Source organism: Pungitius pungitius, chromosome 17, assembly GCF_949316345.1.
Source record: "Pungitius pungitius chromosome 17, fPunPun2.1, whole genome shotgun sequence".
Taxonomy (NCBI): Eukaryota; Metazoa; Chordata; class Actinopteri; order Perciformes; family Gasterosteidae; genus Pungitius; species Pungitius pungitius.
This window is the reverse complement of record NC_084916.1, coordinates 12,265,180-12,284,275: the sequence shown is the minus strand read 5'-3', so window position 1 is coordinate 12,284,275 and position 19,096 is coordinate 12,265,180. Positions and strand designations below refer to the sequence as shown.

Genomic DNA, 19,096 nt, shown 5'->3' with positions numbered 1-19,096 from the left:
TGGTGTCTTACAATGTTTGGAAGAGTTTCTTTATGGATGCTGTTGTCCATGAACGCTGCGGTTGTAAAAATCTGATATGTGGCTGACCTCCTGAAGAGCAGACGTTATTCACATTCGTTATTTGCTGCACAGTTTTATGCGCACTCGTAAATCTGACGGCCATGTTCAGGGCAGGTGCGTTATTGCAAAAGCTCACGACCCGCTGAGAACTCTTAACCCGGCAACGCAGAAACTCAGCAGGACGTTAACAATTCAAAGTCACGACAATTAAGATAACAACTTTTTTGGCTTAGAAAATCTTTTATATATATTTTCTTTCTTTGAACCATGACCTATTTGTAGCTAAAGCACTTGATTTATTGGAGGATTAGGTTGTGTTATAGGATCCAGGTGTGGAGTGTACACTGGTATGCAATGAGGTGCAGCTGCACTACTCTGTTATTTACCACTCTGCACCAACACGGTCAGGATTCCCCAATAAAAGGACTCTAGCTTACCATAGAAAAACAGTTGGTTACAGATGTTAGGACCTGGGAGAGTCCAAAGACGCTGCCATAAGGATTCAGCCCTGTGGTTCGACATCCCATTTTGGGTATAACACAGTGTTTACAAGCATTCGGCAGCTCCTGCATTTCCTTTTATGTCTGGGGCTAAAACAAGAGGTTTCTCTGCCCGACACATCCACGGCCTCTGAATAAATCAGGGAAAATGCAAAGTTGCATGTGTTGTTTTCTTCTGGCCTGAGGAAATGTAATGTAGATGGGTCTCTTGGGTTTTACGGCTCAACAAAGAATTGCTTATTCTCCATAAGCAATAACAAGATATAACTTTAACTCCATTAGCTAGAGGAAGATCTTTTAGCTTTGTGCATGCCTTGACAACTTTGATATTATTAATAGATATTTACACTTTGATTGTCAAGAATTGTGCAATAGTTTAACGAGAGCCACCTTTGAGCTTTATTTTGCCTTTTTTCAGGAAAATGTTAAATAATAATGTATTGTTTGGTGTAACCTATTGTGAGAAAAGCGCATCGATTCTTTCTTTTTTACCAAACACAAACACTTCTGAGATGATCGTCAATTATTGAACTATTCGATATTTTACAGAATGTTTAATTAAGATCTGGTCTTTTTTTCTTCACATAGGAGTCTGAGCTGCCAAAGAATCACCCTCCACAAGAACCTGTTCTGCTCCTACGTGCTCAATTCGGCCCTCACCATCATCTACCTGGTGGCAGTGGTCAATAATCCTGAAGTGGTTGCCAGAAACCCGGTGGGTGCAGCCTCGGTCGAGCGTCTACCTGTTAGCACTCTCACACATTCCAATAATAACTAAGAATCATAGTTTTACAAGCTCACAACCTCAATGCTTACATGCTTGAGTATAGCAGGCACGTTTACCGTATTCACCACCTTATATTTGCATGATGATATTTTCCTATTTGCACAAAACATGTAGTTACTGGACTAACATTAGTTTTGCAGGTATTTGTAAGGGCACATGAAAAATCCTCTTACGGTGCACATGAATGTTAAAGTATTATATTTCAGAGAAATTTCTTTTGAGGTCTAAATGAGGTCTTTCCAGGCGTCCTGGGTTCCCAGGGTATGGTAAGAGATTGCTGAGGGCTATCTGCTTCGGGGATATCAGTGCCTTAAACCAGAGGTGCCCACCTACTTTTTAACTAACCAGGTTATGGCGATCCACCCCATAGATATATATATATATATATATATATATATATATATATATATATATATATATATATATATATATGTATATATATATATATATAGTTTCCTCCCTTTCTGTACAGACAACCCTCAGTTTCCCTCATCTCAGAGCTTCTTGAAACGGACCGCTGCCCTGTCGTCTAAATAGTTTAAAGTTTGCAAAACAGGCTTTTGAGTACATCCTAATTAGGATTAAACCTCACAGTGGCAAACCTCGACAGAGTTACTAAGTCAACAGACAGATGTTGCTTTCTTCTACATTCTTCTGTCAAGAATTGTGGCGACACACTGAATGCATTATAGTAAATCTTAGGAACCCTGAGGTCTGCTTTGGTAGAGATGATAAATCTGTCTGGTAGGAATGCCTCACAATCGGACCTGGACATAAATTCATGTGTTACTTTTTAAGGAGCACTCCTTTGTTGGAAAAAAGAAAATCTGTTGATCTGTGCTTGCTTCTTCTGGTGGAAAGTTATTAAAAAAAAAATCTTTTCTGCAACGTAGAAACACATTTAAGCTCCTGAACTCCAAACTGAAAGTGTATTTAAAAATCTAAAATGTCTATCCTCCAAAAATCTTAAAGTGCAAAAACAAACTACAAAACGAGAACTTCCAAAAGTGGCAAACAGAAACAACAGGATTTTAAAAGTTGGCTCGCACAGATACAATCCCATTAGACCCCAGCCAGTGTTCAGATGGAGCTTCTCTGGCGCGACCAAACACGAGAACCTTCCAGATGACAGTGGAAGCTTTTTGCGTCCTGCTGTTGCTTCTCTTTTTTTTTTTTTTTATGCATTCGCCAATCGTGTCTGGCTCATCAAGACTGCCTTTCTCCTCTCACATTGTATTTTATCTCTGAAGGTACCAGAGACGCAGCCATTCATGACAGCCACCATCATCATCATCATCAGCGTCAGGACGTGTATTTCCGTGCAGTGGCTCGCTTTCATAACCTTTTTTTTTTCTCCTCGCCATCCATCAAAAAAAGTCAATCTGCGCTAACATGCACGTCGGGAACACAACTGGTCACCGTGGCCTCCGCTTTTTCCAGAGGATGCAGAGAAAGAACATCCTAAGCACCAGGGTTTGGGCATTCACGCTGGGTCTGCTGGGAGACACTTTGAAGTGTGCAGTGTTTTCCTGCTCCGGGTGATTTAGGAACGCTGGATCGTGGTGGAGATTTGCTCTCCCAGAGTTTACAAGCTCCTTTAATTCTCTCTGGTGTGACGATGCAGAGTCCGGTTTAGCCTGCCAGCAATGTTTTTTGGGGGGGGGGGGGGGATGGATCCCCCCAAAGCTGACGTCAGGAGGCGAGAAAACATGAGAAACGTCTACATGATGTTTAGCAGCTTTGTCTGATTTGCAAAACCGGACAAACGTCGCTTTGCTCCGATGAGAAACAGTTGTTGACCGTCTGCACACGGCCCTCCGCTGTGGGGGTGTCATTGAATGGATCCAAACCACAATGCCCACCTCACGTGCATGCACGGACCGGTGTCTTACCCTGGTGTGCAATCGAGGGGAGGGAAAATCGGCAGTTATTGATCAGTGATTTTTTTTTAAAAGTGTGAATGACTTCAATCCCAAAAGGTCCTTAGAGCTTCCAACCGTAAATGAGCGTCAGCGATATTGGAGCGACGGGTCCAGCGTTCTGCGAGATTAGCACCGGGTAGACAGACGCACATGATCTCCTCAGGCTTTGCGCCTGGAGGAGATAATTAGTCCAAACGGATTCAGCTAACTCCGTGTCTGCAGAGTGGAAGAGGAAATGTGGGGAATTCAGGGAGAAAGTTTAGAAGTGACTTTGAATTATTGTGCGTTTTGAGCTAAGAAGACATTTTTTTTCTAAATCTATTGTTACAAAGGTACCGTAGCTTAGGTTGTACTCACAGATATTTCAAGTAGGGAGGGTTGCAGCAGAGGAAACTTATGTTAATGGCCCAACAAGGAGGCCCACAGGTGCATCCGAGCATGTCCGAGCTGTAGCCGAGCGAGATTATTTCCAAAGCATCTGCACCACTCCAACACGGCCTTGTTGTTCATGAAAGCAGCCGGTCTTCGGCTCACCTGCTGCACCGTTTAGTTTTGTATAACTGTTTACCATGAGGTGGTATTTTCCATATGGTTTGTATTTACCGTAGCGCGTGCAGAAACCGATTCTCGTTTAAATGATGTCCTCCTTTAGCCACTCTCATTCCGCTCTGTGTTCTCCCCCGAGCTGATTCTGTTAGTTGATTCCCTCCTTCCCCGAGCCTGCAGGTGAATCTAATTTATCTCCTTACTTTTTCAATCTTCTCTTCCTGTCAGGGTGGAAAACGGCGTTTCTGTGAATGTCCCCTTTTTTCTCCCTTTCTTGCTGCGGCACCACAAACCAAAAAAATGTTACAAATACAGAATTCAGTACCATTAGTATTTGTTCGGGAAGTGAACAAGATATTCTTTTTGGCAGAGAGACCTGCCAAGCAATATTCAAGATTGCATCCAAAAATAACTACATACGCAGGCACAGTAGTTCAAATGATCTTCAAAAATATCAACAAACATAACATTGTGTCTCTAGCTTGAGATCTGCAGTACAGCTCAGTAGTGAGGAGCAGATCACATGAAACCAGTGTTTCCCAGTTTACTTGCCATTGGAGATTTGAATCTGCCCTGTGATTTGTTGTCATGGTTCCCCACATCACAGTCAGACATCTAGATACAGCATAGTCTTGCGGTTGAAAAAAGCTTTTTTTTTTTAACACAATGTGATCCACTAAATGCTTAAAAACCTGGGTTTGTGCCCCACGGTATGATAATAAGCTTTTTGAATAATTACCATGCTCAAGAGAAACTGACCCACAATCCTCTGCCCTACAAATACTTAAGCAAGAGCCAACAGCGCGCACTTTGTAAGGACAGCTGCAGTGTGCTCGGAAAGTAGATGTGTGTCATTTTGCGCACATGGATCCTTCTCAAGGATCCAGATTTGATGTCACGGGCGTTTGAATTGAATCAGGTCCCATTTTATAAACAAATTACAAATATTCCTGTTTTGGCTCTCTCTGCAGGTTGGCTGCAAAGTGTTGCACTTCTTCCACATGTACATGCTTGGTTGCAATTATTTCTGGATGCTCTGTGAGGGCATCTACCTGCACACGCTCATCGTGGTGGCCGTGTTTGCAGAGGAGCAGCATCTTCACTGGTACTACCTCCTGGGCTGGGGTGAGCCAACCTGCATTTGATTCTAATATATATCTGCCGCTATTTTTCTATTTGTTCACTGTGTGCACCGCTTAGAGACTTACTGAAAACAACCAGACAGAACACAATCTAGAAGCCAGAAATGATATGTATCAACCCGATGATTACGGCGCCCCCCCCCCCCCCCCCCGGCTAAAGTGGCCCACCTGTCGCTTAGCGCTGTATTGTTTTTAACCTGGTTCAAAGCAGGATTAATGGGTGCAGTCAGTCAAACAAGGAGGCCATGGAGCCAAATGGTTGGTCGTCAATAAAAGTGGGAGGACAACCTTGAGGCCTGTGTTTACCGTGTGGTGTTTGCAGAGGCAACTTGGGTCCATCTGTGGACGATGTGCTGCCTCCACGGCGTCTGCAAATAGACAAATGGATTTTTTTTTAAACATAATGTCAAATTTGACCGGGGAATCTCCCACGTGGCGATGTTTTTCAGGTTGGAGCCGTGCTGTTGCAATACGAAAGTCGATCCAATGTGTTTTAGCCTTTCTGAGGGTGTAGTCAATATTTCTGAAGGAACGATCCATCTTGCCAGAAGGTCCAGAAAAACAACCGACCACACGCTAACCACACTTTTTACCGTTGCCTAAGTGACAAATTATTTTCCCTGAGTTCACTCAAGACCTCACATGGCCACCATCTTTTTCCCCCATCCAAGGCTTTCCTCTCGTGCCGGCATCCATCCACGCCGTGGCAAGGAAAAAGTATTTTGACGACAAGTGAGTAATGTTCCAGAAACTCCTGCAAATAAACAGTAGATGTTTGCGTACGTGCTCGTGGGAGACAGCGAGAGCGCAAAGAACCTCACGCGTGCATGTTTTTGTGTGCGTGCGCGTGTACTTTGGGCCGCCGACAGCGCAGACTGACGGGTTTTTTTCTTTCTTTCTGTAGTTGTTGGATGAGTGTGGAAACCCATCTGCTGTATGCCGTACATGGTCCCATTATGGCAGCGCTTCTTGTAAGTCTGCTTATCCAATGTTCCAGAGAAATATCCCGATCCCACAGCTAAAAAGAATACCGTTGGTTCATTGTCTTGGTACTATCACAATAAATGGCCATATGTTTGCTATATTTGTTGTCAAGTATATATATATATATATTTTTTTTTTCCTTCCTGCAGGTGAACCTCTTCTTCTTACTAAATATCATTAGAGTGTTGGTGACCAAGCTGAGAGACACACACCGGGCAGAGTCCAATATGTACATGAAGGCAGTGAGAGCCACCTTGATCCTGGTGCCCCTGCTGGGAATACAGTTTGTCATTTTTCCCTGGAGGCCGGAGAACCGCCTGGTCGGCGAGGTCTACGAGTACATCATGCACATCCTCATGCACTACCAGGTACCCAGCTGACAGCAAGGCACCCGCCTTCGGCAGAATTTCTGTTTAAATACCAGTGAGCAGCACTCTCTTTTTTGAGAGTTCAAAAAAGGAAGGTTGAGGTATTTTGGATATCTGGTAACAACTTAATCAAGAATAAAAGTTAAATAATAAATCAGTACCAGGATGAAAGGAATGCTGAATGCATCCTGTCAGGCTCCAGATAGACATGTTTCCACCTGTAAAAGTCTTGTTTTTCCCCCTCTTTGTTGTCTTGGTGGATGGATTGGATTCACTGCTGAATTACATTTAACTAACAGTTAGGCGCTGAAGTAAATGAAATTCATTCAAAATTAAGTTTATTGACTTAGGTGAGGGATTTAGCTGCTTCACCAGATTCCCTCTTTACTTTACTTTTACTTTCAAAAAGCACTGCTTTTGTGCAGTTGCTGATTTATTGCATCAGTATTATAAGATATCGCTTTTGAAAAAAAAAAATTTCAATGTTTATGTACTTTTTTTGCTTTTCAGGGATTACTGGTGGCAACAATATTCTGTTTCTTCAACGGAGAGGTAAGCATGCCTCATTGACTGACATGTACTAATAAGTGTGCTTACCTACGATGCTGTAAACTAAGCAAACGCAGCAGTGAGAGCTGAAGGGTCACGTCAGGGGAAGAGTTAGAGGTCATAAATTACTGTGTTTTCAAAAGGTCATAAAACTCTCTGTCCACTAAAACAAAACATTGATTCGAATTTTCTCTGCTAAAAATGGACTCTGCTTTAAAATACTCCTCTTAAAGCCGGGACCGAGGGTTGATGCTGTTGTGTTAGACCACGCAGCTCCATAGGATGATTGTGTGACGGATGCTTTCAAAACCCAAAGGTCGCTGCAAAGCAAAGCGCCAACAAAACATCCCAGCAAGGTTCAGTTGCACGTTTCCAGCAGGTCCCCCACGGCGGTGTGAATTTCTACAGGTCATCGACATTATATACAACCCGTCTCTGTTTAGAGCTAATATGCGTTAAGAATGACATGTGAAACTCCTCGTTGAGGCTGAGGGGGACTCGGCAGAGATGCACAAACATTTAAATACCTCGCGTGAACTGCCCGGAGCAGAGCGGCGAGCGGCAGACTTTGGCCTGGAAAGCAGGTCAGGTGTCAGCTCATATACGTGATCAGAGAACTGGTAAACAATGAACGCAGCTAAAACAACGTGTAGAGCATGTGTTTAAAGGATGGGTCCACTTTCGGGAGGGGGTTGATGAGGGATCGACGAACACAAAACACCACAAACAACGGGGGAATGAAAGCGTCCGCTGGCTTCACTCGTATAATGACCAATTTAGCTCCCTTAATCAGGACATGGGTTTGTTGGGCGGGTTTCAATTCTGTTCATTGGTGTCAGGGCCAAACTGCACAGACCTGCCTTGTTTCCCAGAAGGTCCCATTGTGATGTCAGGTCATTGACACAAACAGGCTGCATGCTGTTTTTGTGACATCAAGCAAGACCTTCTACATGTGAGCCGTAGGCCCCGTACTGCTCTTTTGTCTGAATGGAACAATTACTGTCATCATTCACATCATTAGTTCATTAATACACCAACATTAATTACAGCAGTGTTTGGGTGTTACAGAATAAAACGATTGCATTGCTGCGGTTTCTCTTCTTTCTAGTTCAAGTTCTTGATAAACAATCACTGCTTAAGGAAGAATGTCAAACATTCACACGTTCAGCCTCCACAAATGCAGTTTTAGAACACTTATTTGACAAAAGAAATAACACATTATTCCTAAAGCTCCACATCCGTCTCTCAACAATAGCAGCTTCTGGGCTGGGCCAGAAAAATCCCAACGCTCAGATGCACAAGTATTATCCCTATACATAGCGTCCAGGAGCTTTGAGATGATGTCACATTTTTCAACTGAAAAAGATTTGAACATTGAGAGCTCTCTGTAAAACATGAATATTCTTTTTTTTTTAAAGATTCAAATTTAGCTACCCTTCATTAGTTAGTAGTGGCATTGAGTTTTAAGTGACGCATATTACCAAATAAAGTGAGTAATTCATTCATTAATTGGATAAAAACAGCACTAAAAAGATGCTCTTTATGGCTGATTTACGTCTGAAAACCAGTCAAGAGATGCAGTCAATGTACCATTTACTCCAAATAAAGAACAAGCGTAATGAATTTGAATATTTTATGGGTTGGGGTTATTTATTATTTTATTATTATTATTTTATTTTATTATTGCTTCTCTTTTTAAAGGTGCTGCAGGTGACGTTAGTCATGAGCAGTCCTTTTTCCGTTGGCATTCTGAAGTTTACCAAACTTAAAAAGAGGTTAACCATCTTACCGTAACGTAAATTGAGGCACTCTATTAAACAAGCAGTGTATTAATTAAGTGCAAACCACTACACTACACTCAGCTGTGTAATGATAGCGTGTAGTGATGTCTCCTTGAGTAGAGAGAAGTCGCTCCAGCAGCTCTTTATGCCTTTGGTGCATTGTCCGAAAAGTCTCAGTTCCTGCAAAAGGTAGCCCTGCAAACTCGTTTCGTGCACTCTTACAGCATTGGCCCCCGATTTAAATCACATTTGGTTGGTCCATTCCGTGGCAGCGGATCAAATGTCAATATTTGTCTCGATGCCTTCAAATGACTAATGAGAGTTTTCCGCTTGCTCCCCGTGAGAAGTTGTAGCTGACGGATGTGCAGTGGGGAACGATTTAAAAACATGATGATCTGACCATGCGCTCAACCGGACCGCGCTCCAAGAAATGTGACTCGTGTGTTTCCCCTTGCTCAGCGTTTAAGGGGACTGAAACCTGAGCCATCCACATGTGCCGCGGCACGGTCAAGACGCTGCTTTACCTCTTGTGTTTGTGTGTCGCTCAGGTGCAAGCCACCCTGAAGAGACAGTGGATGCAGTACAAAGCCCAGCTGGGTCAGAGAAGAAAGGACCACTGCTCCATGCGCTCCACCTCCTACACGGCGACCTCCATCACGGAGGAGCCCGCTTTCATGTACCACCACGACTGCAACAGCGAACACTTGAACGGGCGCCGAGCGGAGGACTCTGAACTGGTGGCACTGAAGTTGGGGGACATGTACGCGTGAGCCACCGAGCCCCGAGGGGGGAGAGGATGAGGAGCGCGTTGGGGAGGAGAGGGGGGGGGGGGGGGGGGTGGATGAGCTGGAGGCAGATGTAGCTGGAGATGTCAGTGGCTGAATCTCAGAGACTGATGCTGCAGCGCCATGACACAGGTCCTGGTACTTAGAGCTTGTTGGATCCGATTCGAGGCCGACTTCACTTCGCCGCGGTCGGCTCGTTTTCCCGAGAGCTGGTGGCATGAGAGAAGAGCTGCTTCTGACACGTGTCACAACCTAAAGCTGCTAAAACTTGTCTGTGCGGAGTGGAGACAGGAATAACTGTGATGACGGAGGCCGTGAGGATGGTGTTGGGCGGTTTTTGCTGGTGTGACGATGATCATTTTTAAAGGTAAAGACGGAGAAACATTCCCTTCCTAGACGCGCCTATACCCAGCAGCACACGCTTAATCAACAGATTCCACAAACACCGACCTCATGATCATGATAGAGATCAAATTTGGCTCTGGAATTGTGTACATAATATTTGTTTAATCAGAAAAAGCGTTGGAAGATTTTCTTTAGTTTATTAGTGTGTCCAGGGATCGCCTGCTTCACTAAAAACTGCTCTGTTCACTCGAATTGTGCCGATTGTCACAGGGTTTAAGAAGATAAATGCATACATTTAATATTAAAAACGATATTTTCATGTTGACCAACCACTGCATATGACTGAAGTATGCTATCATTTGCAGGGTGCAAGCTGCACAGATTATACTCACGATAATCCTTCATGTCCACAAGGCCTTTAGTCTATCCCCATTGTATTTTGTTTTTTTATTACTGCGCAGACGTAGGCAGGAATATGGTAGCGCCTCAATCAGGAAAGTGAAAGGCTTGCTGGAGATGAAATGATGAAAACATCACATTCTGTCACAGTTGCATCTTAATAGTCATGTTCACACAATTCTGCTTACAATTCTGCAAAGACAGCAGACATTGAGAACCTGCTCTCTGTCCCAAACACGTTCATCTTACATCTAATGTCATTTTTGTTGTTGCTTTTTGCTAAATGTGCAATAGAATTTTTGATGATGAAGTTACGTGTTGATGGCCATAATCTATTTTAGTCTGAAGAAAAGCAAAATAACAGAGCTTGCTTTGTATCACCATTTTTAAATCACTTGTTTTGCCAAAAGAGGTTTTGCTTCTAAACTGCACATCTATTAGCACTCATTAAAATTCAGCCAGGTAAGAACATTTATTAGCCTTAAGCGTACTATCAATAAACCCTCTAGCTAATATGTTTGTAACCACTTCTTGTGTATGTGCTAAAAGAGACAAAGGATGTGCATCTTAAAGGAAGGGATATTCTATTTTCCTGTTAAAGACAACCAATCCATAAGAGCTGTGCTTTATTGTTTCTAGTAAAATGTTACTCAAACGAGAGTATGTAGTGTATTTGTTGGGGGAATGCTTTTTCCTCATTCTCCTGTGGATATTTACAACAGCAGGATGATTTATAAGAAGGAACCCCTCGCTAACTAATAACGATATAAACACAAGCAAAAATAGTTTGAGATGCATTTTTTCCACTCAGAGAAGAACAGCAAAATTCTACATGCATTTCACAGACATGTGATGTAGAGTTGTCTCAGAAATGATGTACAGTGCACCAAAAATGCCACACGTTGGTGGGTGTTTTATTTTCATTGGCTTTGCTAGCAAAAACAAAGATATACACTTTTTAAGAATCATTTTAGACCGAACATTAGACGACACGTTTTGTTCTGATCAGACTCCCTATATTCACTCTACATGGGTGCTAGTGTGTTATTATCAATGACCATTGTGCGTGATTATTTCTATTCATCATCGTTGTCAACTGGAAAAGATTTGTGTGGGACATTAGAGGGTTATTATGAAGAAACGTTTGAAATGTGTTCTTTGCAAGAAGCGTGAAACTGATACAATCTTCACATTTAGTGAGAATGAGGCTCTGAGGTTGATCTTTACAGTTTTTTATGAAAATCTAATTTGTAGCAATTGGCTTATTAATCATCATTAATCTATATTCAACTATATTTTAAAGATACATGGTGCTTTATGCTTTGACAATAACCAGATAATAGCGCAATACAAAAAGAAAATCCCAAATAAATATACAATGATGGTGAACCACTGCGAGCCAACAACATTAAATTGATCTAATTAAATGAAATCATATCAATCCAGTTATAAGAGTCAAGAATGCAGCTCTTTAGAGGACGTGAGGTTCCACATACCTGTGGGAAACACATTATTCTGACTAGCTGAAAGCAGTTGGTTCTCATTTCGTAGCTTAATTCAACAATCCTCTTAATTCCTGCTGAACAAAAAAAAAAAAACATTGCAATATTATATTTTGTTTGCTCTTTTGAAGCGGAGAGAGACAATCAATGTTAGAGACCGACATCTACGATGGAAGGGTTTGCTTTCCCTTTGCCTAATTTTAAAGAGTCTTATTTATTTTATATGAATCTTATCTTTACACGGTGATTTGTCCCACTGTTAAACATAATGTACTATTAATCTTTTGGGTTTTGGGGAAGACAGATTCTGTATATTTTGTATATTGATGCCATGTAAATACAAGCAGACGCTGTGTCTATGAAAGATTTTTGCACTGTGAAATACTCTGACAGCTATTTTTGTTATGTTCCTGTCATTTACTTTGGCTTGTGTTGGTCTCCTCCCTCTCAGCTGGGCCCCGCATCATCTCAAAGCTGATAAAAAAAATGCATTTTGTAAAACCAAATTGATTAGTTTGTGTGTGTGTTTTTTTCATTTTATTTCTAGCACAATATTACACACATGAAAGGCGCTTTGGTGTAACTCTTTATTTACTCAGCAAATAGCAATCAGACAAGCTGCAGCAGGTCAGAACAATAAGAGAATTTAGATGAAAATTGAGAAATTGGGCCACTTTGGTAACAAAAACTACATTTTTTTAAATGACTGATCGACTCTAAAGTAAGAAGAAAAACTATTAGTTATTTTTAACAACCACTGCCACACAAACTTAGTTTTCAAGCCTTTCTGCAACATTATCTGATGCCGCAGCACTTCCTGCGCCAACACTATTCTTGTCAATGTTTCGGGGTTGAGAGATTTTGTATAATGAGAGTCCAGGGAAAACAATGGATTTCTCCCTCCATTTGGACGTCTTTGTTATCCCTGGGTCTTGGCAATGTCACCCACACGGGCCCCTTTCGATTCCAGAGGTTCAGGGGAAATCACATACCAGCACCAGATGTGTGGAGTGAGACGTTATTGACTCGACACAATTCGTCTCAAAAAATGGATTGCCGCTCTTGGGCCTACGACAAGGGAAGCATGTGATCACACTCTCAGATGCCTGCTATAAATGTCACGATGCTGTAGCTTTTCTATTAGGTAGAGATAGGATGTCATTTCCGGCTCTGTTGAATGCTAATAAGCCCACAGAAGGAAACGTACTCCTGCATACTCAGCCATGGTGTTCTAATAATGTGATGATGAATTTAGATGTCTACGGAGCCATTTGGTTGTTCTTCTGATAAATATTTTCCCCTTTCAACTACATAACACCAAATGCATCAAAAGGGAATTTTTGAATAAAAATAGTCAATGCAAAGTCTGAAATTGGATGCAAACTGTATTGCTTATGAAGACACAGATGGAGGAGTTATGGAATAATGAAGATACAAAGAAATCTCAATAATTGCCATAAATCCTCCTGTTGTGGGCTTTTCCTCGGGCAGATTCAACGGAACAGAAAAGCAGAAAGTTAAGGGTAAGAAGTCATAAATTGCGTTGAACAGCCTCCATCTCGAGAGCGTTTTCCTGGGTAAACATCAACCGCCGATCTCAGGCATTTAAGAAAGTTCCCTGACAGCGACTCAAAGGACACCGGACGCATCCATGGATGTGTCATGTGATCTCAGATATCGGCTGTAAAGGTGATATACTGCTCGGCTTTACTTAGTGGTGTTGAAACAAAGGATGGCACTTCCATCTGATAAAATATCCATCTGCGTTAAAGATGAATCAATGATGAACGACCTCCACCTTTCCAGCTTGGGACCAGGACCTCTGATGATGTGGATCTTGAAATTGTCAAAAACAGTGAAGTAGCCATGAGGCATGTAAATGAAATGCCATCATATATGGCATATGCATATACATTATTGGCTGCGGCGCGTCTCTTTGCACATGAATACTATTTTTTTTTTTTTTTTTGGTTTGTATTATTGTCTAGAAGACCGATATACGGTAAAGCTTCATTTAGTTTTACATCCTAACACCACAGTAAAGGTTCCCACCAATCTCCACCAGTCTCTATGCAAACCAACGGACACAAAATGTGTGTGTGTAGGGGGGGGGGGGGGGGGTGGTTCTGTGCAGCTGTCTTAAAGAAAATAAATCACAGCATCAGAGTGTCCTCTCTCTCAGGGACTAATCTGCAGCATCGTCTGTCTGCTCGTGAGAGATTGGGCTTCTGAGTCGTGATGGGATTTAGCAGCAGTGCCATTCAGGCATTTAAAAATGCAACTTTTGCAGCGTGCCGGAGCACTACATTTAAAAAAAAAAAAGAAAAGAAAAAAGGATGTGAAGGAATATAAAAGGGAAGCTTCTCTTGATGATTTCACCGGACAAAAATTCAGCTTGAACGTTCAAAAGTTCCAGATATGAACATGAAGTATAAAATGATTAATTTCAGAGCAACATGTCGTCTGTGCTGCTTTATCACCGTAAGGCGCTCTCAGCACATCTTTATTGAATTTAGAATTTGCCCACCGGAAGTACGTTGTGAGTAGAAATTCATTGAAGTGACTCCAACGCGACACTCCCAGGTTCTCGTGAGCCTCGTGTCTCCAAACCCTTTGATATTAACACAAGTGCCAAAACAATGCAGATCCACTCGTGATCATATTTACCGGCACATTCATCTTGTGTTTGTTATCCGGCCATAATCTGTAGAGATGCATAAACTGCACATTTTCCTCAGCTCAGGATTGGCTGCAGGGCCTGACGCGGCCGGTGTGGACCTGATGTTGCTTCCTGAGTGAAGAACCCCTCCTCTCGGGCTGGAACGATGGCCGTCGTAGCCGTGTCTCATTAGTTGCCCTTTTTTTTTCTCTCGCTAAATTGTACACTAATGCGACGAATGAGGCAAATTATTAATCATCAGGGCCCTGGATTAAAGTGCGTGCTGCCGTCCCCCTTCCTTGAAACGCCTCGTTTGTCTTTTCCTTTCACCCCGCGTCTCACTCCGAAAGCGCCACCGCGTTAACACGTGGGAACAAGGCTGGACGTCCGCTTCGGAAAGCTCCACTAAGCTGTTTAAGCCAAAGTACAACCATCTCTGCTCTGGTGCGACTCAAATACAAGCCTCCATAAACCCTTGAGGCACACGTTTAAAAACACACCCACTGGGCGGTGGTACGGATATTTTCCAGTGTTGTAATTCCTTGACACGAGCGGAGCTTGAACCGGCACGGGAAGAAGCCAAAGTGCTTAAAGTTAAGGGGCCGCTGAGCCCCGTGAAACGCCGGGTTAACGACTAACGTTTCCCTTCCATCCGGTTTTATGAGGAGTCCCACCAACTTGTAACGTTTTATAACCCATGCAGTGTGAACTCAACGAAGTCTGAAGCGATGGAGCCTGAATCGGCTTTTTAGTCCAAAAAAACTCTTTCTCATTTTTTTAAAAATTTCCTTAAACATACAACCTGTGTGTGATATTTTATATCGCATATAAATACATTGGCATGTAGGTTTTTAAGCTCAAACAGATCCTTCGGTACAAACAACCCACACACTGTGGGACTTCAAGGCCATTCATGTCCTGAGGCTGGAAGTCACAGACCTAACAGGAAGTGTGCGTTTAAACCCTTCCAGCCACAGATAAGGCACCGCTCACCTGTCATTGAAACCCGCTTGTGGCACACGGTCCACATCACAGCCGCACCTGGGGAGCCCCAGAAGGCGTTACAGAGGTCTGCAGCACGCCAGCGACAAACAAACACCAGCCTTCATTCCCCCGAGGACGGCACCCCGATGAGCATCGGGATTCATGTCAGTCAATCAATGAGCGGCACATTAAGGGGCAATCAAGAGGGCTGATGGTCATCTTGTTCAAAGTGCTCCAAGGCAGATGTCAACTGACTGAGTTTTTTTTTTTTTATGTCGTGGTGAGCGCTGCTTGTTGGGTGTTTCCAACACGACCATTGCACATCCTGTTAATGAAGGATGAGTAGGATCTTGTAAACATACTTTAATCCTTGACATTTGCAACTGCTTTGAAATAAAGAATAAAAACATGCATTATTTCTATTAGTGAGCATTAGTGCAAAACGCTGAATAAAAAAAGTTCCTTTAGAATCTCGGAAGATGTATTTATCGAGATATATAAATAATACGGAATCAAGCATTTCCCAGCAAATATTTATGCAGTTGGATGGGGCTAAAAAGGCTCATATTGAGAGAGTCCTCAAGTAACCGAGCAGCAGCTAATCCCGCCTCAGTAAGCACACATAACTCGCCCCATCAGACTTCATTGTAGAAATGTCTCCCATACGACTCTGGTGACTCTGATGTTTTCTTAACCCAAAGAAATGAAGGCTAAAGCTCCAATAAAGATGAACTGGAATCATACTTGCCATCCCTGCCTTAACCCCAGCGAAGCGCATTACAGGGTGATGGACACGTTCGCTTGGTGTGTGTGTCCCCTACAGCGTACCTAACAGGTTATATGCACCTGAGTGACAGAACGTGTCACTCGGATTGATACGTATTGCTATAGCTCTCCCCCCGTCTCGGCCTCACACGCAGAGAGCTGAGACTGTACGAACGAGGTTCGCTGTGGACCCGTTTAAACCTTCATTTGCTGGCGCCTTCAGTTTGACTTCTTTAAATTCCCTAACGTGTCGGCCGCGGCTTGCCTCGGAGCGGGGAGAAGCTTAGGGGATGATAACCCAGTGATTCAAATGGAAGGTCCAGAACACAGATTGCATCACTGAAAGCAGCGCGGAGGAGCCTTTGACAAATTGGTCCGTTTTAAATTGGTTGGTAATGTGGTAAAATCGGCTGTTTAACACATTTCCAACAAAGGACGGAATGTAAGTAGTTCTGCTTTGTCCCGGGTGATGAATTGCTTTCATCATTTTGCCATCAAGTAAAAATGAGAATACTGTGATGATTTCTGGGTCACTGTTGGGTGCCTCTCTTGACAGAGTGCTAAACGTGAGGAAGTGGCATCTTTCCTGTAAGGTGATCATGTTTGATTCATTGTGGACATTAATTATAAACCATTTAAGCAATCAAGTTGTCACTTAAAAAATAAAATAAACAGCCCTCAAAGCATAAGAGAGAGTCTGAAGTACAGCAATGGTGACCTTTTGCAGTGTTGTGCTCCGTTCTGTCGCTACGAGTGTGACCTGAAGGTCAAACACAGGGTTCCACTGCGTGGATCTAAATCCGCGTCGCATCTTTGACTCGGAGCGCGAGATCAATCAGGGCGGCGTTAACGTGATTTAAACCGGCAGTCATAGTGGGGGGGGGTGCGTTTGAACCCTTAAGGGGTCAAACCCCTTAATCAATCACAGCGTGGATTGTTTGCCTGCACTGTGAGGAATAAAGTCCACCCTGCACACTGGTAATATATATATACACACCATATCGTATTAGTTTACCCTCCCAATACAACACAACCATGTAAAGAGAGGACAGTGGCCAGTGGGTGTGTGACCACAAGGTGCAGCAACAACAACAACAACAACATTGCACTCTTTCAGTCAACAAATACGTTCACATGAATATTTGCATGCTGCACGAAGCAGAAGGAGAGCGCAAACACAATCCGATTTGTGCGATACTGTAGCAAATGGAGCACAAAGACTCATCCGTTATCGCTCTCACTACTTAACAGTCATCAGTGTTTGCAGGTTTCAGAAGGCGAGGACACGCGAGGGCGAGAGCCAGGAAATGAAGTCCGCGGCTCACTTGTTGGCCATAGATAACTCGAGTCCTTTGTTATCAGGAAATGACTCCGATGCAAGAATAGCAAAGTCAAATCAATATTCTGGGTCGTGAGAAGTGGCCTTTAAAACACAGTCGTTTAGAGCTCGAAGTGCAACGGCATAAAGACGTGGGATTCGGGCATCATTTGTATGAAACACAGATGAACAAAATGCAGAATTCCATTAAAAGGTGTCAGGAAATGTTTTTGTGTAGTGTGTGCTATGAAAAGGCTTCATAGAAGACTTCACGGTACAAATGACATAAGACTCATACTATAGTCTAGCACAACAATGCCATAAGACTCACATAATATCCTGTGGCATAAAGGTTATCACAGAATTATTGCCATACAAATGTTGTAGTATAGAATGCCAGCAGAGATACTAATATAACGATTCATAATAACCAAACTCAGTAAAAAAATATTATAAAACCAAAATAAAGTGTCAAAATGTATCAGTAGTGAGTGAGGAGCCTGGAAGCACCATAATGGGTGGATATTAATATTAATTTATGATACATTAATGTGATGCTGCTGGAATGCAAGATTAGCCGCGGACAGACGAGGAGATGGCACAAATAAATAATTAATGGAGAGCGCAGCAGGTTAATTAATACCTACAAATAATTGTATAAAATCTCTAATTGGACGTCGCATTGTTTGAAGTCGTCCTTAGAAGATATTTTTTCCTGATCAACCGCCCAAAGTATAAAAGCAATAAAAACATAAAATGCTTAGTTTTTCACATGCTGGCGTGAAACAAAATGCGTTTTATTACACTCACTAGGCCCTACTCCACCACATTACCTTTTGTTACACATTTATACTTGTACTGGGTATTATTCACATAGCTGCCCTGCCATATTGAACCTTAAAACCTCCCTAATCGCATTTGCCCGATGGCGTGACAGCGACTGACCTTTGAATTGACAGCCTGTTCCTCTGCTGTATGAGGAGCCCTGACGTGTCATGAAGGGGCTTCTTCCTCCTGCTCGTGTTTACGGCCAGTCACAACATTTCCTCCCTGCTCAGGCACAGTCAGTCAGGCGACAAATCAGCAGCGACTGGTGGAACAAGATAGTCAGAGGGTGGTCGTGAAGCTTCAAGTCTGACATCCAATTAGCTGCTTCAGTAAATGTGAAGGGAAAAGGTGGCATTATGACCATTACAGAGGAAAAGAACTTTGATTTGTATTCAATGGATTGGTTTTCACTGAATAAATGACTCTTTTGATGCATTCAGATGAGATCTTAAACTATTTCCTGGGAACGCTTGCATAGTCCCTCACAACCTAAATGTGTTTTCTATCCTCTTCGTTTCTCCCCTCTTTGTGGCCAAGGTAAGTGACCTGACAAAAGGATGGACGAAGCTACCCATTTCCTTTTCACTCCAATTATTTATGTTACAGTGGGAGAAACGAGAATAGAAAAGATTGAAAGAGAAATGTCACGGAAATGAAAATGAACCAGGATGAGGACACCTGAGCAGGACACCATGTTGGGTGCAACACGCTAAAACAAGCCACAAACAATAAGACACTGCGGTAGTTAGTGAAGTTCATCATCGGACGAAAGAGAAGCCAATACCAAGAAAAATATATTTCTCCTCAATTGTAGCCAAACAAAGTAACCCCCCCCCCCCCCAAAAAGCCCTATCAACGATTACCGTAAAGAG

General features: G+C 42.7%; 1 protein-coding gene across 2 annotated transcripts in view; it reads left to right on the top strand.

Moving 5' to 3' along the window:
• Nucleotides 1–9,447, top strand: part of calcr (calcitonin receptor) — a 36,769-nt gene extending 27,322 nt beyond the window's left edge. For both annotated transcript variants that reach the window (XM_037474911.2, XM_037474909.2), the window contains 7 exons: nt 1,149–1,275; nt 4,787–4,940; nt 5,629–5,689; nt 5,862–5,928; nt 6,091–6,309; nt 6,820–6,861; nt 9,188–9,447. In XM_037474911.2, the coding sequence (XP_037330808.2) occupies nt 1,149–1,275; nt 4,787–4,940; nt 5,629–5,689; nt 5,862–5,928; nt 6,091–6,309; nt 6,820–6,861; nt 9,188–9,409 (892 nt within the window). In that variant the 3' untranslated portion in view covers nt 9,410–9,447. The remainder of the gene's footprint in view (nt 1–1,148; nt 1,276–4,786; nt 4,941–5,628; nt 5,690–5,861; nt 5,929–6,090; nt 6,310–6,819; nt 6,862–9,187) is intronic.
• Nucleotides 9,448–19,096: the final 9,649 nt, after the last annotated feature.